General features: G+C 42.2%; 2 protein-coding genes across 2 annotated transcripts; one reads left to right on the top strand and one right to left on the bottom strand.

Moving 5' to 3' along the window:
• Positions 1 to 347: 347 nt before the first annotated feature.
• On the bottom strand, positions 348 to 16,602 carry LOC139342293 (RAS guanyl-releasing protein 1-like). Its single transcript, XM_070979321.1, has 17 exons — positions 16,419 to 16,602; positions 15,628 to 15,803; positions 10,623 to 10,728; positions 9,015 to 9,077; positions 8,791 to 8,922; positions 7,244 to 7,397; positions 6,920 to 7,093; positions 5,993 to 6,109; positions 5,629 to 5,904; positions 5,140 to 5,220; positions 4,148 to 4,252; positions 3,866 to 3,975; positions 3,284 to 3,428; positions 3,086 to 3,122; positions 2,553 to 2,684; positions 1,457 to 1,776; positions 348 to 1,360 (listed from the first exon to the last, which is right to left on the bottom strand). Exons 1-17 carry the CDS (start codon positions 16,553 to 16,555, stop codon positions 1,226 to 1,228), a joined length of 2,400 nt encoding a protein of 799 aa, XP_070835422.1. The 5' UTR covers positions 16,556 to 16,602; the 3' UTR covers positions 348 to 1,225.
• A 3,401-nt stretch (positions 16,603 to 20,003) lies between these two features.
• exd1 (exonuclease 3'-5' domain containing 1) lies at positions 20,004 to 23,745 on the top strand. The gene is made up of 11 exons (XM_070978561.1): positions 20,004 to 20,133; positions 20,267 to 20,332; positions 20,422 to 20,455; positions 20,531 to 20,601; positions 20,745 to 20,812; positions 20,899 to 20,985; positions 21,110 to 21,214; positions 21,297 to 21,377; positions 21,477 to 21,620; positions 21,709 to 21,900; positions 23,545 to 23,745. Exons 1-11 carry the CDS (start codon positions 20,004 to 20,006, stop codon positions 23,743 to 23,745), a joined length of 1,179 nt encoding a protein of 392 aa, XP_070834662.1.
• The last annotated feature ends 278 nt before the right edge of the window (positions 23,746 to 24,023 follow it).

The following is a 24,023-nucleotide window of genomic DNA, read 5'->3' as shown; positions in this document are numbered from 1 at the left end:
ACAACAGGGTGACACAGTCTGTCTTTAAAGGTTTAGGTCTCACAAATCCATCACTCCACCATTTTATAGACGCTTTGCTTACAAGATATTCTGTAAATATTTTCAAATCTTATTTAAGTTAACCACAACCAATTAGAGACAAGTATCTTATTATGATGGGTTTTTGCGCTCTAGTTTGACAGAAATAGTCTGAGTTAGACACAGAAAGCTAATTAGAGTGCAACATTTATAGTACAGGTCCCCAAGATTCTGAAAACTGAATGTCAATATTCATTAGGGAGAAGCTGAAGAAATATGATGAGGCTTTAGTGACCCCTAGTGGTCGAACTGAGTAACATGAGCAATGTTTCTGTGTGGAATTTCCAGCATTTATTAAACAATAAGGGAACAACACAGAGATAAAGGATGAACCTTGACTTAATTAAGATGGCACTGTGTATACGTTGTATTTACAGTACATTACACACATTACAAACACATGTCTTGACTCCCATTCACAGTACAGCACTGCTACAAAGGACCACACAACAATAAAACATGACATGGCAGCACAATAAAAATAAAAAGTATCAATATGATGTCAGCGCACACAAGCATAAATAATTCACTGAGAGTACCAGTATACTGTACAAAATGTTCATTTAAGTTACTCTCTATATGAACTGTGTAGTGTTTGACATAATAAATATGAACAGAAGCACTGAAAACATGTTGTGCATTGATAGGAACAGGGACAACAAGGCGGAGCAACAACAGCTCTGTACATCTGAGGCCTAAAATCTGTGCACCCTCCTCATGAATGAGATAATAATGATAATAATAATAACAATAAAACATTCTGCTTCAAAATACTGCACTCCTTCATTCAATATCTTTTCATGTTTCTACACCTTTAACACTGGCAACTCTGTTCCAACTCCAACTTCTTTCAACGGTTCATCTCATAAAGTGAGTAATGCTGATTGCGATGATTTTAATTCTTCTGCAAATGGTACAATATAGTGAAGAGAAACTTCTTTTCTTGGTGATATGCTAATTGGCTTTTGTGTGTACCATTAGCATTAAAACACTATCATGTGTTGTCATATTGCCTGGTTCTTATTATACTGGTAGAATGCTTGCACCGCTCATGACCAATAAGTAAAATATCTGATCCAGATTTACTCATGCTGCCATATGGGGGCAGCACCAGTCTCCCTGGAGGAGGTCCAGTGCATGTATGTGTCTAGGAGGAGGAGTCCTCCTCCACAGGGTGGAGAGCGTGCCTCTTCAGCAGCGTCTTTAGTATTTCCACCTCACGCTCTGTCTCCTTCAGCTTCCTACGTAGTGTCTCATTGGCTTTCTGCAGCCTCTGGTTGTCCTGGGAGAAACACATAAGATTTGTAAGATATACAGTAACTGTGATGCATTTAAGTACTGTGCATATGTTAGGAGGAAAAGTTGCCCCGACACTCACTGATTCCAGAGATTCATAGGTGGGTTTGCTCTCCTCTTCTGCCTCCTTTGGCACAACAGATGCTCTGTTTTCCCACTTGGCACAGTGTCGCTGTTTTCTCTGGGGCACAGGGCTGGGACACGAGGTGAGGGTGGGTGCTGCTGGGACCAGCAGAGACGGCTGAAGGCGGCTGGCCTCAGGAGCTGCAGAGGAAGGCGAGGGTCCCTCTGTCTGGGTACCACTGTGGACCCTCTGCGGCCTCAAATGAGAGGTGTCCGGGGAGTCTGGGCTCCAGTCTTTGCTGTCATCTGGCGGGTAGGGAAAAGGACAATCTTCTGAACCTGCAGAGTGTGGCATCATTAGGAATTACTTCAAATGAGAGAAAAGAAGATGCAGATTGTTAATCACATTGAACTTGATTGGCTTTTTAGCCAATTGAAGGACACACTCACGACATCTAATCAACAACCACGAAACAAAATTACTCAATTCAGTAATGAAACACAAGCCAAATAAGCCATTTGAGAAAACAGCACGTCATAAAGACTCATTTGAAGAGGGGCTGTGTTAAAATAGCCCCCGTGTTTTTTGTGTCAATCCATATGAAGTAAAATTGAAAGTTCTTCTGTTCTGAATATAGTTTCTTTCTCACAGCAGGTGGGTAGCATTAGTATAACTGTAAGTGAAACAGTTCCTAATTACAGCTGGTGGGAAATCACCCTGAGAGTAGATACTGTGCTCTAGGCCTGTTTTCTTTAAGCTGCAGCAAACTGAAGTGAAATGATGTAAATTCAAATTTTTATTGTTTTCTGCACAGTGTGGCAAGCGGTGATTACAGGAAATCACACTGCATACTTGATGAACACAGGCATGAGAAACAATCTGCCACCAGATGGCACATGTCATGGGGACTTCATGATTTCTGATGCTACATGAATGTTATTGTCCTCATACTTCAGGTGAGAGTGTACCTCTGCGGGAACTTGTGTAAGACAAACACATTTGTTGTGACTGTGCAAGGAATAATACTCTGTATGTATGTGTGTTTGTGTGTGTGTGTTTATCAATGGGACTCTTTATGTTGGGAATGAACCCTGTCACTCATCATCAAACCCACCCTCTGAGGTGCCCATGGTGACAGGCGTGGAGCTCGGTGTTGGGCTGTCGATGCTGTTGGTCACTTTGGTGTTCTTCTTGCACTCAAACGCCACCTGGTCCTTGCACAGCTTGTGGCAGTTCATCCCGCAGTCTGAGCAAGTCAGAAGAATGCACAACATGTCAGAACAGGAACTGGTGTCAACAAACTGACTTCTACCGACTTTTCTTTGAAGACTATCTATTCTGCAAATGCAGATTCTCAGAGCTTTGCATGCTTACTGTCAAGCAAACAAATAGTTCTCAGATCTTTTGAGGGACGGGGGAGGGGGAAAAACTGTGGTTCTGTCTGCAGGCTGTTTCTTTTTTTCATGTGCTGCAAGGTTCAGCTAGCTGTGTGCAACACAGAAAACCACACTACACCTCCCTAAGATTGCTTCACTTCACCTGCTCCCCACAATACACTGTGTGTACCTCTTCTCATTTTAAGCACTGACTGACATTTGGCCAAAGATACACATGTCAAAGTTGCACAAGATAGAGTGCCATAATTACCTTTGCATCTGTAGCCTTGCTTGATGACACCCCACAACTGTGGCAAAGAATATGGGGATAAAAACATGACTGAATATCAAAGCAAAACTACAAATAAGATTACATACTGTTGGAGAATTTGTAGACCATGACATTGCAGTTAAGAAGTTTCTATATTTCATCATGCACCTTCATCCTTGAGATTGTGTGGTGACTTACAAATCCTGAGCAGTTGTCACAGAAAGTGGGTTTCATGTAAGTGGTCTCCTGGAAGTTGTGGACAAAGCCGAGACCCAGTTTGGAGCAGATGACACTCGCCCGCATGAAATAGGCGGTGATCTCCTCCCTGCTCACGAGGCCCTCCCTGGACAACCACAACACATATACAGCATCATTTAAGAGAGGAAACAGAGCTGTAAATGATACAGTATATATAGGAAATAACACCTTGGCAGACCTTTCCAGATCTCAGCTTCATACTTGATGTCTGACCTGATTTATTCAGGCATGCACCCACCGATCTGCACTGCACCACTACCTTTGTGTAATGTGAAAACATCAACTATGGTGGTTTTCATGTTTAGGTCTAAATTAGAACTCATATGGGTTTCTGGTGGCTGTGAGCATGCCACTGGACGTGCATGAGATATAATACTGTGAACATGTAGTGGTGGGGGTTATGGTTAGTTCTGCAGCTATTTTATGCTTCCTGTTGCTACACTTGTCAGTACAAACACAGCTTTTTCTTCCTCTCCTCTGAAGTCACAAATGAGCTGAGTGCGTGACCTGTCGAACACTCACTTCTCTTTGTCCATGACACAGAAGGAAAACGGAAAGCTAGCAGCAATTTTCTCAAATTCCCCTTGAGAAATGAAGCCGTTCTCGTCGTGATCATAGTTCTTAAACACGGACTGTGGAAGACAAGAGGAAGACAACACTGTTACTCGACTATTTGTGAGCTGCAAGAGCAGGCTGTCAAAATGGCAGCATCCAGAGGAATAATTTAAATAAATGCCTATTGTTGTACAACAGCATTACTGTGTCGCTATGTGGAGGCTGCACTTGAACAAGGGAAGCACTTACATCCACCATTCTCTGCACATGTTTGCTGATGGTTCGTGGGTCAGGTTTAGGAGACACTCCTGATGCCCAGTCCACAACCACTGGAGGTCTAGAGGGGGTGGCTGGCTGATAGAAAATTAATACATTGTTTAAAAAAAAAAAATACAAAAAACAAGCCTGAGTAGGCAGATAAAAATGTAAAATATCATCTGAAAAATTCTGTTACACTAAGCAACATTGTCAAATGGCTAGGATTCAGATCAACTCGAAGATGGACACCCAAATTTCTGAAAGAGGCTTATTCTCTTTCTTGCAGAGAGTTAAATGAGAATACTGATCCCACATGATAATCTCATAGCTGTAAGTATGTAGCTGGAGCCAGCAGCCCATTAGCTTATCTTAATGTGAAGACTAGAAAACAGGGGGAAACAGCAAGCTTGGTTTTGTCCAAAAAAAGCACAAAAAAAACCATTGCCATTTACACTGGTTATGTGTTGGACCAGTTCTTGGCCTCCCAAGGTTTTTACACTTTGGTATTTATACGAATTAAACAAATAAAATGTTAATTCGTTATCTTCATAGGTTTTGGTAGATGGATTTTGACAGTGCCAGATTAGCTGTTTTTCCCTTGTTTCCACTTCCACTGTTAGCTTCATATTTAGCGTACAGGTATGGGAGTGGTCTTAATCTTCTTATCTAACGCTTGACAAGAAACATAATTAGCGTGCAGTATTTCCCATAATGTCAATTATTCCTTCAAGTGTTACTTAGCTTGTATTTGACTGCTAGCTAATTCACATGCTGGCTGCTTCCTCTGGTTTACTGTCTTTACGCTAAGCTAACAAGCTGCTGCTGGCTGTAGCTTCATAGTTAGCATACAGACATGGGACTGGTATCAATCTTCTCAACTCATCTGGCAAGACAGTAAATGAGCCTATTTCCAAAGTACTTCTTTAAAGCCAGCTGGTAAAGTGTTGTTAAATTCATAAAGGGTCTCTGCTTCTATCACTCACAGGTGCTTTGCAGTTCTTGGGTTCCCTGGTGTATGAAAGTTCATAGATCTCATCCTCAGTGTAGTAAAGGTCCAAGGACAGCTGTAGAGAAGGACAGAACACATGTCAGCACATGGGAGGTAAACAGAAAGGGCTCTCTGCAGCTCGATGTTTCTCCTTGAAACATGTTTTGATGAGGGCAAAATTAGGTCACAGGGTAACTATTATCTCTTCATGGGCATTCTGTTGTTCAAGTACAACTGAAGCACTGCACACAGAAAACACAACAATACAGCAATCTGAATTCACTCTCATTCACACTCAGTTTGTCACCCACACACTCATAGATCATAGACTCTCATCACACCCACACAAGCGCGGACAGCCCACATGCTGTAACGTGTCCATTTGCATCTGTGCTTGTGTTCAGTACAATCCAGTGAATCACATGAAGATACGTAACAATTTACAAGGAGTCTAGATGCAAAGTTGTATGGATGGGCGCTCTACCGTCAACAGATGGACCAGGTCCTTGTTAGCCTCCAGTCTTGGGGGGATCTGCTGGAGCTGGATCAACTCATTAATGTGGCTGTAGAGTGCCTGGAGCTTCTGGACATTCACCTTGTTGTCCTCCACATAGTCTGACATGGCCTCATTGACCGAAATCAGGTCTTTGAGGTGGACGCCCAGGATAGGGATTTTAAAACCTGTACACCTGTTGTAAGCTTGTCTGTAGTTGTCATAATTTCTGCAGGAGGACAGCAGGTCTGTCATCTCGTTCAGTACCTGGGGAGTGAATAGTTTTGTAATTCTTAATGTGAGGATGTTTTGGTTAAATTGTCAGATGGATCTTACATGATTCAGAGTCATTTACCTTGGTGACCTCACTGGGTACATGTGAGGTGGTGTCCTTCAGTCTGGAAATCGAGCTGTGGCACAGTCCTCCCACCACCGCCATTAGTGTGTTGTAATTGTGCATAAGGTGTAGACACTGGACAATAAAGCACACATATCAGTCCATCCACGCACACACATATAAACATGCACAATTAAACTTGTTCCAGGTAGCCCTGGTTATATAATCCACAACACTGCAGTTATATAAGCCACTTATATTGTTGGCTTTTTCTTACTCTGCTCTGATATCTCACTCTTTTTGGAAGTGCTTTTCCCTCTCTTTTCAGTTCTCTAATTCGTGCTGTCACTGGAGCATTATGGTGTGAAATTCGTTTCCACACCCGTGGGTTTTGAGGTTGACAGCAGTGAGCAGCAGCAGACTGGTGCATTAGTGTTACAGTGCAAGAGGTCCTCCAGAGTACAAGACCGCCTAACGGTTCCCTGAAGCCAGCACCTCACTTCTCAGCAGGCCGCATGCAGCTTCACATTGGAGTGCTTTGAACAAGTAAGGTTTGATCGGCGACTATGCTCACGAGTCATTTCTCTCTTTTCCACTTCCACAAACTCCTCAGTGTCTAAGTGTTTTCCACTTGATGACTGCATTAGCTTGCATTCAGTTAATATTTTTCTATTGCTAAAACTTTGAATTTGACAAAAGCCTGCAGCACAGCTCTTGAGAATCATTATCAGCTCTCTGTGAATATGCATTATGCAACTACCAATTATGTAGCATCTATAGCTTTGCTCAGTGTGACAATAGACCGTCATTAGATGCGGTGTGTGAACAGTAGCACGTAGATGCAAGCAAATAGAACATGTGTAAAACAGAGTTCCGTTTTTCTTTTATGCTAAGCCAAGAACAGAAACTGTAAGCGCTAGAGTGAGGGGTTGATAAAACCACTACCTGGGCCACGTGGATAAACTTGGTGAAAACCTCAGCTCTCAGCTGAGCGGTCGGCCTGCTCAGCACCATTAGCTGAACCCACTGGGAGATACCATTACACAGGGCTATGGAACGCTCCATCACGGGGATGTCCTTCATGCAGCAGTTGTGAATGTAATTCTGATAGTCTACAAACTGGCAGAGAGGGCAGAGAGATGAACATAAACCGCTGCACTGAAACTGCGAGGCATTTCCCGTGGGGAGGAAACACCGAATGGTTTTTAGTTCACAGAGATTCATGTGCACAAGATAAGATGTATACACCTGAAAAGTGTGTATACTCACTGATATCCTGCAGAAGGACTTGAATTCCAGGTAGGTGAGATGCTCAGCCAGCTCGATGGGCTCTAGGTGATCAAAAAGAAGAGAGACCTTCCTCTTTTTGCTGCTGTTAGCTTTGATCTTCTGGCTGGCCTTCCACGACCAGTCCCGTTCATTTCTACAACACATCATGGAACATAAAACAACCACAGTTATCATCAGTAAAGGTTAAGTAATAACATGATTTACATAAAGTGGAACATTACAGTCATACATTGAACTGATTCATGACGAAATGATTTGTGTGGTGGTTTGGAATGCTTGGGGTTTATTATGTGCTGTGTAGAGGTGTGGGCCTTTGTTTCCTGTGTGTCCTTTTCTGGCAGAGGCTGGGTGTAGTTCTCCAGGTGACTGGGAGCTGGCTCCAACACTGCTGGGACTCATCACAATCAAGCACAGCATAAAGACTGTGGACTGCAGAGGACTCGTTGCCAGCTTGTTTTTGCTGCTTAGTGGTATTGTTGGCTGTTTACCAGTGTTACGAGTGTTAGTTATTATCGAGTGTTCGTTCTCCAGAGTCTATCCACAGTGTCTCATTTCCTTTGTTTTTGGATCAGTGAAGTCACCAGCACCGATTTCCAGCTCCAGCATCTCTGCCACCACCTGCCTCAATCCTCCACCTCAGAGCCTCGTGCTTCACCTGCTGTTTCCAGCTACAAGTTTCCTCCTGCTTCAAGCCTCAAGCCCTCAACCACCACCACCTTGCTTCGCCTGTGCCTTCAAGACCACGTGCCCTCAACACCACCTGAGTGCTGCGTACTCCAGCATATCTCTGAGCGGTTCACCACCTCAGTACCTCGTGTCTCACTGGCTGTTCTCAGGGCTTCCCAGCTAGGAGTTTCTTCATTGCTCTTTCAATAAATTCTTATTTTTCACTTACTCCCTGTCTGTCTGTCTGTCTGCTATCGAGTCCCATTCCTACCTGAAACATAACAGATTTGTCTCTTGACAGAAAATTAATTTGCAACTATTTTGAGTTTTTAAATTCTATGAAAAAAAAAAATCATTTTAAGCAAAATTTCATTACAGCAATTCAGTGGTTCCAACTTCCTTAATGTGAACATTTGCTGGGTTTTATTTAGTTGTCCATGATAGCAAATTGAACATGTTTGAGTTCAGGGCTGTGAAGGTGTCATCTTGGCTTCTGGGGAAGTCGTGATGTGCATCTTATAGACCAAACGACGAATTGATTAATTGAGACAATACTGGGCAGATTAATCAATTGAATATTCCATTTAATACTACGTAATCAAGTGTGACATATAGAAAGTTAAATGATACACCGGAATGAGACGGCACAAAGTACAATATGTGTGATTCAAGCAGTGTGAAATCTTACTTCTTTGATCTAACTTTGAAACTACACTAGCAGCCTAAAAGTTATGACTCTCACAGTTCAAAGTCTGCATTCGTGATCGTGATTGATTTCAGTGTTTTCCACGATTGAACAAACAACTGAGAGTTGTGTAGGCCTAATGTCAGTTGCCAGCTGGTCAGAGATTAACACTTACATCCATTTGGTCTCTAGGAGAGAGCAAAGATGCTCCTGTCCCTGCTCTCTGATCAGCTCCCGGAACTGTTCCAGGCTGTCTGACAAGCTGTGGTGCAACCGGAACATCACCCAGAATTCCTGGATCCAGTGCCTGGAGGTCAGACATGATACAGTGTGATTGATACAGAACATAAAATTAAAGTAGAAATCCGTGCATCCTCTGCGTCCGTGTGTTAAACTGACCTGATGAAGTAGCATATCCTCTGGCATTCTGTTAGCTGCTCATTGTCCATCGCTGTTTTAAATGTGATGGCTCTGGTTAAGGAGCTGATGCTGACTGATCGTGATTATGAACATGAGTTCAGCGAACAGTGTTGTACTGTCTAAAACTTAAATCCAGGATTCACATCAGGAGTCAGCAGCGTTTGAGGCAACACAGGTGAAAACAGCTTGACGGTAAATCTACTGATCTTCGACATTGTTCAGGACAGGTACGTATGTTTTGAGTAAACAACAAACATATGGTTGATTCGACTGCTGAGTTTCTTAAGTGCAAACAGCTCATTAATAAAAACTGCAGCAGCTAAACAAAAAAGACGAACAGAAGTGGCATTTGGCAATGTGGGAGGAGGCGGCTGCATGAAGCAAAACTCTGATGAGCATCACTGAATCATTCTGGCATACAGAAATAAGTGAATAACAAAATGTACAAAGAAAAAAATGAGAAAAAACACAATCGATGCCTCATATACTGTGGAAGAACGGTTGATTAATCTACATTGTTTGCTGGAAGGATGTTTTAATCAATGTCTTGTCACTATTCATTACTACTGTTGTTCTGCCCTCCATTTCGCATGTTGACCACAAAAACACTGCCTCATCAATCTATATACCGTGCAGACAGAAGTATTTCCTCAGTATAGGAAGTAGCTTCTATAAACAGACAGACACTATAGCTCTCAATTGGCAGAAATCAGCGTGAAGTGATGCACATAAAAAGGCTAATTGCGTCATGGGAGCAGACGAACCGCCCACGCAATCCCAAGGCCAGACTGTGATGAAGGCTGTTAATGGCCCCTGTGTCTCTTCCCTGATCCTAACCCACACACTGAATTTATTTGATGTATCCTTTTGGGTCTTCAGCTCAGAATGAGAGGGTTAAAAATAGCAGAGGGGCATTCGGCGTTTCGCGCTCTGACGTGGGTTCGTGTGAGCAGGGACCTCTTTAAGCAGGAGAGGGTCTGTGTTTATATATACAGCTGGAGAGGACTTGTATGTGAAAGAGGCAGAGGTAATTAACACCTGAAACCCCAAGGCTGCTCGCCAGGCCAGTAGGCTCCTCTGAGAGGCTTTGTGACGCCACTGCTGCTTCCTGAATAGAAGCCTGGATTACAGGCCCTCCACTCAAGTCATGAGACACGACAGAAAAAAAAAAAAAAAAACATGCTTTTCTCTAGGTGTGAAGTGTGGTAAATGAAAGAGAGGGAATCAAACATTTTGAAAGAGACCAAACACACACTGGTAATAGACTCGCTGTTATTGAATGCATGGGACGCAGGGCTCAGAGTGACGGAAATTCATACAGACAGAGATGTAAAAGGTCTACAACTGACAGCAGGAGTAAACACGAACTGCCACTCGCCTATCACATTTTGCACTGACAGCTACGGGCTGCATGTAAGCCAAATACGAGCTTGATTTCCCGTTGCTGTTGACAACCACAGGAAAGCAGCGCACGCCAGAGCCAGTGATCTGTTCCCATCTTACATTTGGTGCTTAAAATTGGCCAGTGCGCTGTTTGGATCATCTGTCTGTTTTGTGATAGCGGTTATGGCATTAGTTGAAGGATATAGAGTGGTGAGTTTGTCCAGCAGATCACTGGAGGAGATGAGGAGACGGTGCATGGTCAGGCTGATGTTCAACAGGTGGCTGCTCCCACACACAGAGCCGTCCGAGTCTGTAAGACAATATGCACACACTTCAGTTTACCCTTGCTGCTGCAAAGTGGAGGCAAATTGTCTATTGCAAGACAACCTGTCATCCCCTTGAAATAAAAGCATCAGTGGGACGAGGTTTCCCTTGTTTGGGTGATCAAAATGGGATTCAAGATCTACTCCGCACGCACTAAAGGCCTGTCCACCTTATGGTAAGCTTATTTTGGACCATAATAGACTAAATAGTCAACAACTTAAAGAGTAGGGCTTTCTCAACAATGCCCATGAAAAACAAATCCAACACAACACAACAAGGGTCCCAAGCCCCTTGGTTCATAATTACATATGAACCAATATGTAATTCTTTCAAATTGGGTAACAAATACATAGTTTTGTATGTAATTTCCTAAAACAGATTTAGCATTCAAACAGATTTTACTCAAACAGTTGTAAATAGTCTATTTGTTGGGGATTATTTTCAGTGGCGGAATAATTCAGAATTGATGTTCAAGTGGGAATTTTCACTTCATAATAAGCAGCAGTGCCCATGTTCATCACAGTGAAGGACCGTGTCAGCCAGTGTGCTGTGGCTCACTGATGTGTTTTTTGGACAACAGTGGAACCCTGTGGCTCAGAGGAGACATAGATATCAGGCTTTGGATACACTGGGAATATTTGCCGCCAGGATAGATTATATTTAGATAATGCTTTATTAAATTCTGCACTGGATTGAGGACAAGTAAAGAAAGATATAACTTTTCTCTTAACTGGCTCCTCAACACTCATTAACCATCAAGTGTTACCTGTGAAAACCATAACACAGACACAGTATTTGCGTCAGTGGAGGGCAGAGGGGTAGATTAGGGTTGGTTCAGGTTATACTGTAACGTATCATCTTACATTAAACAGGACCCACGTTTCTCAAGACTTGCTTTTCTCTCCGATTGTGAGAACCAATGCTGCTTGCTTGTCTCACTGACTTTTTCGCTTCCTTTTTCCTTGTGTATACCTCACTTCCTCTCTTTGTGACCAGACCACCTTTCCTTATTTTGCTTGTCTGACTGAGAAATATTCTTGTCAGCCACTTTAAATGAGTGTGTATGTGTGTACAAAATATTTCATAATGTCACAAAGCCAGATCTGCCCATTTAAGCGAGGCAACACACCACTTATCTTCTGCAAAACTTAAAACCACTGCTACATGCAGTGAATTAGTGGTTAGCATACAAAGGAAGAGCATTTAATTGCTTATATAAATATCATTTATATATCACAGGACATTTTAGGATGGTTACATCTTCCTCCCACAATCTGTAGAGAACGAACAAATTGTGCTGAAAATTTGAAGCACAACATTTGTGAATCCTCAAGCTGAGCTTTGTTTCCCTTTAAGCTGCACCAGATTCTTGACACCATCAAGGACATCAGGCATCTGTGGACCCACTTTCTAACCGTATCACCTTGGAAATACCTCGGACGCCATGGCAACATGTTTTCTAATCTTTGTTATCTGTAAGCAACTCACCACTCCAGCCGCAGCTGACTAATCCAGCCCTCATATCCTGCATGGGGTGTGTTTCTGTTTGTAACACACAGCCACAACCAGCTAAACCCAGCGAATGTCAATGATCTCACCAGTCATGTCAATATGAGAGTAAAAGAGACAAGTGAAACAATGTCTTGTGTTCAAAATGAAAAGGCATGTAATGTAGCAACACTTTGATGCAGTTGCAATGTGTGTGTGTGTGTGTGTGTGTGTGTGTGTGTGTGTGTGTGTGTGTGTGTGTGTGTATCTATATCTATAGATATACACACACACATATATAGATGCTGCAAGTGTGATAGATATAGATATGTGTGTGTATATCTATATCTATATATATATAGATACACACACACACACACACACACACACACACATATGTATAACAATACTCACTTCTGAACTGATTGTGGTAAACTCAGCTACAAGTGTGTTTTACTAAAATGATCAATTTACAGTTTTAGTTCACAATCGTGGTAACAATCAGGTGTGAATCAAACGATTTCATCCCTATGGCAAAAGCACAACAGGAAGCCATGACTCTCCATTAGGTAAACAATTGCTCCATCCTTCTTTTCACAACTTTCCAACCACTAACCCTCCCTGCGCAGGGTTAATTGCAAGAGGAAATCCTTTTTGGACTGTCTGTTCCTGACTGGAAAAGGGAAGGGAAGGTGCGGCCCGTTACCCTGGAACTGTATGATACTGTATGGTGATAAACACGGCCGAGGGCACAGCGCCTGGCCCACTTTTAAGGTTATCTTAGACATTCATCAGCCGTCCAAACCTGTGTGTCACTTTTCCTTGTTTTGACGGAGCACATCAGGCTGAATGGGTTCTTTGTTTTAGAGGAATCAAAATTAAATACAAGGTGAAGTGTATCTCAGTGTGCTCCAAATAACCTGCTCTACAATAATCAGGACACACTGCAACTTTTTGGACTATGCTTTTGAGCATTCCAAGTCAGGAGTCCCATGCTTGTACCCCAGGAAGTAGCCTGCCTCCGCAGTTGGTGGTTAGACTGTAATAAATAATAATGTGATTGTGAAAGATTGTGGAATAGCTTGCCTAATTTTACAAAATGGAAGCTCGTGATTTGACTAAAAAAATATATCCGCATGTTCAGTCAACTTGGACTTCACATGACTAAGAGTGACAGTTAGCTAAATGTATATGATAAACAGTTGAAACAGTCAAGAGAAGGCTAATTGATAAGTGGTTAAAAAAGCTAAAAGCAAGTTGAAATATTAAGCTAAAAGCAATGGACGACATTTGAAATAAGCCTAATGTAATGGATATGGTTGAAATAGCTAAATGAAATGGATAAATGGTTGAAATAGCTTGTTAACCTTGTTAGCCTAGCCTAGCTAAACTTAATAATATGTTAGTTAGCTAAAAGTAACTGATAAAATGGCTAAAAGTAATGAACAACAGTTGAAATAGTTCGCTTTAAGTAAAGGATAATATGACTAAAATAGCAAAAAAAAAAAAAAGAAAAAAGAACCAGTTGAAATAGTTAGCTTAAAGTTCTGGATAATCTGATTGAAACAGCAAAGGGAACAGTTGAAATAGCTTAAAGTAATGGATAACATGGGTGAAACAGCTAAAAGGAACAGCTAAAGTCATTAGCTTAACATAATAAATCAGTGGTTGAAATAGGTTAAAGGAAATGGGCAAATGGCTGAAATGCCACTCCAAGTGAAAATATTGCGATAGCAATCATTGACAGTTTGTATAGTGAAAAAAATAGAGAAAATCCACCATTATATTCACTTTTAGATAATTAATGGTTAAAAAATATCTAATCTCACCCTAAAATAACTGCTTTGAGGTCAAAGGCTTTCTATGAGGCCAACGGAAAACTTCAGTTCTCAATGTAAGGATCATATTGTTTGATATGTGATGTATTATATAAATTATATCTAAAAAAAATGTAAAAAAAAAAACAAAAAAAACTGTATAAATACAAAAAAATATATACTGTATTAAAACTAAATATATAAGAATTAGGTCGACACTGGGCATGTTCAGAGCGGGCGGTGCAAGCCAGCTCAGTGTGGCAGACAGTGATGATGTCAACAGCTATTGATCCACACCTCACAGTGCTCTGCATTTCAAAGGCTGGCCAGCATCTGAGGACCACTGTTAAGGGAGCTGACCTTTCAGCTCAACCAGGCTTGAAGCTGCCATCAGGTAATCCTTCAAATAGCTCTTACGTGCACTCTCACATTTGAAAAGGTGGCAGGACTCGTGGACCTTAGGGGTTCGCCTGTGATGTGGGCCAGGAGGAGCAGCACTGTACTCCATTTTATCAGAGAAACTGTTCAAGGAAAACCCCGGTCATAACACACTGTACTCCGTGAGATAACATCTTGAGCATGTGCGTGCGCAGTTCACATTTTTGCATAGTGACACTGAAATGACTTTTTTAAGGAAGTGTTCAGAGCACTGTATGATACTGTATTGCAGGGTTCCTCAACTCTTCTTCTGATTAATTCTGTTTCCTTCATAAATCTGAAATGAGCCGCAGGCTGTCATTACTGGCCGCTTCTACCTCTCCACAGATAAATGTAGTTATGGGTTGTCATTTTATGTGCAGCCCATTGTAACACCTCTCCATTGCTCTTGCTCCATTTGTGTAACCAGGCAACAGCAATTTGAAAGCTTGTCTCTTCAGAGACGCAATCACCATAACTCTGAGAGCACTCCAGACAACTTGATGAAGCCAGTGATCATTGCTTGATTGATCCAACTACAGCCTACTCAATCACTGCTGTTCGTTTTTCATTTAGAAACCCCTCTACAGATCTCGCAGTCAGTGAAATATTAACATGAATCGACAAATACAGTGCGGCACATGATTTTGAAAACATAAGACAAGCAATGTTACTGTTTTCAACATTTTCAAATTGCACAAAGCTTGAAAAAAATAACTGGCAGATATCAATAGGTGTGATTTCATCTTCAAATCACAAAATCATATTATGCAAAAATAATAAATGCAGCTGTGTTAAGAAAATCTATTTCACTTTTAAAATGCAAAGCTTCTCCCCACTTCTGCTTCAAGGCGTGCCAAAACATGTTGGCGATTAGCTGCAAAATGCCAAGAGAAGTGATGGGAAAACAAAGACTTCTGGGAAACCACATGAGTGTGTCATCTCATCATGTAAGGCTGAGTTTTTCCTGCCTTTAGGGCTTATTATCTCATTGTTTCTCAATAACAGAGACAGGCCAGCTGCAGGAAAGAGTCAAAATAAAAATAAGAGGTTTCGGTGTTGCACAGGCATGAAGCTGAAACACCTGCTGCACACTTAACTGCAGTATTCACCTTGTCAAACTCAACACTGGAGCTGTGGCAGCCAGGTCTGCATGGACTTACCGAAGGACTGCAAACAGGTCTGGATGAGCTCCTCCCAGCTTGCCCCCTTGGTGAGGTGTCCCAGGGACATCATGGACTTACCCGGGGCGGTCTGGGCCGGGCTGGGTTTGTGGAACCTGTGAGGGCGGCCTGGAGGAGAAACTCTAGACCTGGAGCTGCATCCTGGAGTCACCCTCCTTGACAAACAGAGACACAAGAAGAGTGAGGGGGAGGAGGGCTTGTCGTAATGTAAATGTGCGTTTCTCTATTTCCATATGAGGATGTAGAGTATGTGTATGTACATGTGTTTCACACCATTGAAACTATGAAACCACCGCAGATTATTACGCATGAGACAGCCTGTGTAACTGTCACAAAAATTGGAGCCATTGTTTGAACTTAAAGAACCCCCCCTCAGGATTTAGCTATTCATTGTTCTCATTTCCTTCCTTTAACTTGGGGAAATACCGGTTGATTGCGGACATCCACTTGAAACTATTGAGTGACCGGTAAACAAGAAGGAATTAATCCGAAACGTGTAGTTTGAGACCGGCAGGTCAGAAAGTAACAACAAATTCACGTTAAAGATCGTGTTTACCTATAGCGCATTCGTGCGCAAAGCAGTCGGGTGGCATCACTTCACTTTTACGCACCTTTACGGCACAATTTTTAATACAGCTCTTCACTTCCCCTAACAACAGCCCGGTACTTTAACTGAAATCATCAACTGTGACAAGTACGCACATTTTAGCCCAAACCACACCTGATGCTTTTTTTTTTTTAAACCGTAAACAAATAATGATCAGACTCACGCATCGTCTTTTCCCTTTTCGTCCGACGGTAAGCTTTCGTTTTGGTTGTTTTCTTTTGATTGACATCCCATGGCGAGGTACTGGGCGACGAGCGGCTGAACGAGGCTGTCCATCTGTGTTCTCCTCGATGGGAGCATTTCATCGCTCTGCTCGGCTAAGTGCGCCTCCGCGGTCTCAGCAGCATTGTGCTGACTCGTCAATGAACATTACACAATTAAGAGTCACCCGGCTTGTCTGTGAGTGGGCGGCCGTGGTGCCGGGCTTGTCACTCACACAGAGTGGGCTCAGCGCTTCATCAGTCTTCTACGTGCGTCAAAAGCCGAGATCCTTCAGGTTTATCTTTTACAACTTGAGTCTGGGATTGAGCTTGGTTCCTGGATTTTCTTTTGAGGGGAAAAGGCAACGCAACGAGAAGCAGTTGATGCCTACATTTCACTGTCATCTCACTCAAGGATAACTCATTTCATCATAGATTTCAGCCTCCACACGGGCACCTGTCTGCTGTTCCATATCAACTCATTTTCAGAAAGAAAATCTCATTAGATTCACACAAAACCAGGGTCCCTGTCTCCTGGGGGTCCTGGACACGAATACCTTTAGGAAAATCTGTGGGATGTCATCCCTCTTGTAGTTTACTCAAACTTTTTGTTTGTTCAGTCTGCAGAACAGGAAAAGGGTGGACCTTCCTCTGAAGATAACAGTGGATGTAGGTTCCATTATGGCTTATATGGGAGATGAAGTTATTGTGGCATGCTAGGTGGTCCCCAGAGGATGTTTCTTGAAGTCTTTCAACTGCTTTGAGAAGTTAACTGAGTCTTATCACACGTATCCGGGTGGAGAACAGAGCTTTGTGATAAGGCAGTCATTCCATTATGCCACTGAATAAGAGCGCAGTAAATGCTGAGCTCGCTAAAGTGACACACAAGGACCATAAAAAGATTTACTTAAGGATGTTTAATGTGATTAGGGATTATTCAGTACTTAATAATGTTATTGTGACTTCAGAACTACATGTGGTGTGTTTAGACATCTTTCTTCACAGCAGGAATGACTCTCACACACAGTGTTACATACAGTATGATATAACTAAAGTGCAATTGCTCACAGCTTTTCTTTGACCAAAAAACTTTTATCAAAAAAGGAATGTTGCTAAATTATCTCTGGGGCTCCACATTTGCCACTTTTCATTTGACTTTAACTGAGTATAAGATCAAGAGCAGCAATACACACCATAGGACAAATAATATAAGGTGCATACAATCTGCAATTACATCTGAGACAGCTCCTGCACCCCAGAGCGTCCTCCCTTTGATTGGATGCCTCCCTGTGTGCTGTCCACAGATGAACAGTAGCTTGAGTTCATGTGTTTCCACAGGCGAAGTGAAGTCATGAGAACCTGTGTATTAGCAGCTGGCTTCTTCTGATAAGATAGCTTGTCTGCACCCTATTCTGTGTCGCTGCCATTATCAGCAGCAGCAGCAGTCAGTGATGCCTGAAGCCTGCCCCCATGTGGCTAAAGGCACATCTAAATCTGATCTCATTTCATTCATGACATCCAGCCCAACACTGCTGACAGAAATGCACTGCTCAGATAGAAATAAATAAAAATGATCACACTTTGTATGATTTTTCAAGGAATGAGTGAAGCAGCATACATTACCATTTGGAGTTTGTGTTGTTTGTGTGACCACTGGCACTTTCTGAGTCTCCACCCAACCTTAGACCAATAACAGACACTGATAAGAAAGATAGACGGGTATTACACATGCACTTGTACTGCAGGAGTGCCTTGACTCATCTTAGTTCTCCCCTGTTACACTCATCTCACTGCAGTGCTGCCTCTTACATTATATGATAGATTTGGGTGGATCACATTTCTACATGTGTTTACAATTATGCACTCTGAATGACCTCAGGCAAAGTTAGTTTCCTTAGGAAATTAAAATCTCAGAATAAGCGACCAATGATAAACAAATGTCAAAAGTGTAAAAGAAAGAATAGTTTTGCGTTTGCGTTTCATTCGTGAGGGAATCGGAGGAGAGCCACTGCTCCTTTGCGTTGAAAGGAGACACTTGAGGTGGTTCAGGCATCTGGTAAGGATGCCCCCTGGGCGCCTCCCCAAGGAGGTGTTCCAGGCACGCCCAGCTGGGAGGAGAGCATGGGGACTGCACTGAGAGGTTATATCTCCACACTGGCCTGGGAACACCTCGAGATCCCCCAGTCAGAGCTGGTTAATGTGGCCCGGGAAAGGGAAGTTTGGGGTCCCCTGCTGAAGCTGTTGCCCCAGCGACCTGACCCCGGGTAAGCAGTTGAAAATGAGATGAGTTTTGCATTTCATGGCATACACTGTATGTCACGGCTGATCTTTATTTATTTTCATTGCAAAGATTTGAGAAAATAGACCCAGATCACGTAAAGATGACAATGTAACAGTTCAGGCATTAGCCCTGTGATCAGATGCAAAATATGCAGCATGGCCAATTAGAAGTCAGCCAGTCACTGCTGCAGCTGGCAGCATGATGATTTATGTCTTTAGGGTGCAAGTAAAAAAATGCTTTGAATGATTTCTTGATAAATTATCTAGATGTATTTAAACAATATTTCAGTTTTCTGGTCACAGTGGGCCTCTTTAAGGATGTCCTGTAGGCCAACACAAGGCACTGACACACTGTACACAGACAAATGAAAAATGGTCACATAGACACAAACTGGAATGTGGATGAAAATGTGCAGCTGATTTTAGATAAAGTGTCACTGTCAGGTTGAAACTCACATTTCTAAGAAAACTCAAGTCAAAAGAGTGAAAGACCTGGGACCAACAATAATTAGGTTTGCTTGGGCTGTGACCACCCCCTGGTGGATATATTGAGTTAACTCCTGACCACCAGGGGGCATATTGGCTTTTTTGTAGTTACTGAAAATTTTCTACTTTATCACATATAAGAAGAAATGGATCACTCAAATGTTGCATTAAGACTACTTACTGAATGAGCTCTGCCTGACCCTGTAGTTAGTCCACCACCAGACTCCACACTAATTAGGAAAAGCATGAGCAGTAACTGTAAAATAAATCTGTCAGAATCACTCTATAAACTTTGTTTTTCTATTTGACAAACCAAGGTCAGTTGTAGATTACCATCAACTGTCATTTTGCTGCATGTTTTGCCGACTGCCACGTTTTATGTTTTTCTTCCACTGGGCGGCACCAAAGCTGGACATTTTCAAATTATTAACTTAATAGTTTTACGCAAAACAAATATGCTAATGTGCAGTTCATGGAGTCAGAATTATTTAATAATATATGTACATTTTTGTTATAATGTCAGCTATTGTTGCTATTGCTATAGTTCTATTTGGCTAATTTTGATAGTGTTCGCCAAGTACGAAATTAACGAGGAGCTTTTGAATGCAGCGTTAGTTGATTGGTGGTGTAACGCTCCCGCGCTGACAAACAGCCCGCTACGTGACAGGTGGTTGTCATAGGTAGTCGTTGTGGCAGAATGAAACAAGTTCACAGCTGGTTATTTGCAAGCTAGCAGATTCATCATTTTTATTCGCTTGAAACAGCTCGTACATGACTTCAGAATGGTTTTGGAAGACGTCGAGTTCCTGAATGTCCTGAAGGGAAAACGCATCAAACTAACCCTCAAGACGTCTTCCTACCATGGCGTCCTCGAACGTATCAATGCCAACAAAACGTTGGTTTTGGCCCACGGTTAGAGAAATGTTCACCGTTTATTTTGTGTTGTTAACAACAGTAGCTCAATAATAATTGGTGAAAAAGCAATTTGCTGTCTGTAGGTCAGAAAACGTGACTGTTTTTACCTAAATTAACCATGTCGTTTCAGTTAGTGGCAGTGATGGCTGTAAGATACCAGGCTTAAAATTGTTCTTTGGGCACGAGATTCTCAATGGTGAGTTCTGTGCTGAATATTTAGGGTACTTTTTTTAAATTAGATGTTTTAATGTCTTACATTACGTCTTTGTATTATTTAATTAACAGTGGAATATAGCAAGGAAGCAGACACAGACAGAGGGTAAGTCATAAGCAATGCTTCGCTGTTGGTGACTCTGAATAGGCCATTAACTTTAACCTCTCATGTGCTGCACAGAAATGGCTGCACACTTGAAGAGAGCTCAAATGTGGAAAAGTTTCAGCCGTACAGGAACACAGTCACATTGGGTAAGTTTTTTTGTTTTTTTTTTCTAGTCTTTTCTCAAAAGTAGAGCTTTATTCATACTGAAAATTCGGCATACTTGCAGCTTCAAATGAATGTCCTCCAAATGGAAATCATTAATCTCTACTGTGTGGATCCTTTCTTGCAGGTGAAGATGAAGAGGAAAATATCAACTTTGTGGTCATTGATGAGTTTCACGAGAAGTTTGGACCTGCTGTAAGTTGATTTTCAGTTCCTTTTCTGTTGCAGAAATCATTTAAATGCTCGTCTTCTAAACGCTGTGCTTAAAAACTCATCTTCAGGTGATGCACATCAAGAAGCAGGATATGATTGGTGTGGGAGCTGATGGAGTTGAGGTGTTTAAGCATGGGAGGCTGTGTTGGCTGCAGGTGAGAAGCTCTGAATTGTCTCAGTTGCTTAATTGAGTCCCTTCATATGGCATCCACGCCTTTTGTTTTTTCCTTCATCATAACATTGAAAAATTAGAAAATAAACTGCTCTTCATTCATCTAGATTGCCACTAAGACCAAAGTGTACCTATTCGATATCCTGCTACTGGGAGCCCGGGCCTTTAAGAATGGACTGTCCATGATCCTGGAAAATAAGCACATACTGAAGGTGAGCCGTGTAAACAGCCAGGAATTGCTGTTCAGTCATACTGATGATTATTAGATCTGTGTTGACTGTGCATTTGGTACAGGTCATTCATGATTGCAGAGCCATCGCTGGATGTCTGATTGCTCAGTTTGGAGTACAGCTGACCAACGTTTTTGACACACAGGTATATGTACAGTATGTATGATGGTGTGCCTCAGCTTTTCTCTCCTGTAAGTTTAGTTGCTCTTACTTATTTCCTGCTTTTCTCTCTGCACGTGTTAAGGTTGCAGATGTCATGTGCTTCCACTCAGAGGCAGGAGGATTCCTTCCAGACAGAGTCAGTACTCTGCAGGAGGTGATGAGTCTCCATCTGAAGGTGTCCGGCTCCCACGTCTTATCCCTTAAAATGAAGTCACAGCTCAGCAAGGTACAGCGCGTGGTCTCATCCCAGATGGTTTTATTTCCTGGATAATGGTATGTGTATGCGCTGTAATCACAGGTGTGTGTTTTTACAGGAGGAAAGTGAGATCTGGCAGAAGAGGCCCTGTCCTGTACCCCTGCTTAGGGTGATGGCTCTGTCAGTGATCCACCTTCTGCCTCTCAGACTGGTGCTGCTGGATACTCTTATGACAGACTACATGGCCATGGTGGATTCATATCTCAACAGCAGCCACTACGCACCTGATGAATTGGCACATGTCAGCATGGTGAGTAATTCACAAATGAGCCGTGTTTTTGGATTCCTTTTACAAGTTGTGCTCAGAGGAAAAATCTGTCACAACGACACAAATGCACACATTTCCAGGGTGTATAGTCATCAGCCTTGCCAAATGTGGCGCAGTTTGTCTTTGGTGAATATATAAACTAGGTCATAAAAGTCTATGGCTGTAAGCGACCAAATTTTGTCGGCTTCGATTTGGCTGTTCAGTATGAAGATTTGCCTTCCTTCATCATCTGTGATATGAAAACAGATTTCCACACAGTCATAAAAAGAAAAAACATGCGTCCTACTCTGATAAACAATTCAAATTCATCCAATTCAGTCCGTCATGTTTCCCATTGCGACTCCGGAGGAGGAGTGACCCTGCATGAGCACCGTTTCCATGGGAACGCAGGCCGTCAAGGCTTTTGTCATACAGAAGTGGCCGTGGTTTCATGTAAACTGGGTTGGAAAAAGACACACTAGGGAAAGCACCAAGAAGAGCTACAGCTGAACTTTATGGATAAAAAAAGAAAAACATAAATTGACCAACACATGGAGAGATAACAAAGGCATGAAGAGGTTTTGTTCTGTGGGCTCTGCTGGGGGGCAACCCAGCCTGTCTGAAAAGTAAAATAAGGCCTCTTCTTTGGGGTCTGACAGTTCTCAGACTCAAAAACAATGAGAATTTATAGGTCTATACATACCTAAACATCTGCAACAGAGAATAAGAGAAATACTTAGGGAGAGATAGAAAGTAAAAGAAACAAATGTCCCACTAATTCAGCCTGGTACTCCTGATATTATTACAAAACAGTTAGAAGAGTATTTCATCATGCCTCGCATTGCAGACGTGGTGGCGCATTCTTCTTTGCTTTCACATGTGTTTTTCGCTGCAGCTGTAGAGGAGTTTACGTTGTTTATATGTCTGTGCTGTCTGCCTCGTTTCATTCTGTTGTTAAAGTAGCAAGTGCTTTACTTTCTGTAGCCTAATAATGCTTAATTGCACGTGCTGTGGTGTCCATTGCTAATCAGTTGTGTGAACTGGCTGCTTACATTTTAACTGTCTGTAGAAAAGGAGCTTGTTGTTATTGTTGTTGTTTTGGAAACCATGGCCCTGAAGTGTGGTGTTGGTTCATTGGTGCATATGTTGATATGTTGGTGGATTTTATTTCTTGCCTACATCCGTTCTTTGATTTAATATTACTATCATACAACATTATGTCCATACGGGTCATCACGAGATCCCTTCCAAATATTTTTTTTCTTTTTCTTCCAAATGTTTTTTATTAGGTATCCCGACAGAAAATCATTGAAGTAATGACAAAACAGGAGATCGCTTAACCACATTAACAAAGTACAAGAGCTCTCTAATCCAAGAGTAATGGGTCTGTGGAGTGGGGAATTTCCACAGAATCAGGTGTTTAGTCAAGAGTTACCACAGCGATAAAGTTCTTCATGTGATTTAATATTATGGGTGTGACAATGACTCTGAGTGAGGCAGGGATGATGGTTTGACATCATGATTTGTGAGTGTGAGCGATTTGTGTCCAACCAATCCACACACACAGGTGATGTGAACCCTAAAGCACAGTCAGTCAGTCATACATAGAAGCATACAGGTAAACAGTCTACCCGTTTGCATCTTCAGGAGAGTGCGTTGGATTTGCCCCAAGAGCTCAGACAGCTGGAGCAAATGCGTCGTGAGAGGCACGAGTGGGCTGCCAACCACTACCCCATTACAGAGCAAGGTCTGCTGGCTCGCTTCAACCCCCGAGTTCAGTCTCCACTCCAGACCTCACCTGCAGAACAGGCAGATTCCCTTGAGCCTGCAACTGTAGATACCCCATAAGTAATGCCCCAGCCTGGCTATAGTGCAGGTGACCTGTCAAAATCTTCTTCAGGCTCGAGAAGAGTCCATTGTACACAGCATGTCTTCATGTTTGCTTCTCCATTGTTTGTGATTTCCAGTTGTGACCAGTAGATGGCAGTAAATATTCTGTTTTGTGCAAAGGGTTGTTTGATATCAGGCCTTTTATGTTTGGAAGAAAAAAAAGAGGAACAGATTTTGTTGGTCAGATGGTTCATGCCACTTTAGTAAAATATATTTCTGTTGTTTGTGACTACACA

This window comes from Chaetodon trifascialis, chromosome 14 (genome assembly GCF_039877785.1).
Source record: "Chaetodon trifascialis isolate fChaTrf1 chromosome 14, fChaTrf1.hap1, whole genome shotgun sequence".
Lineage (NCBI taxonomy): Eukaryota > Metazoa > Chordata > Actinopteri > Chaetodontiformes > Chaetodontidae > Chaetodon > Chaetodon trifascialis.
This window is presented reverse-complemented; position numbering and strand designations above follow the sequence as displayed.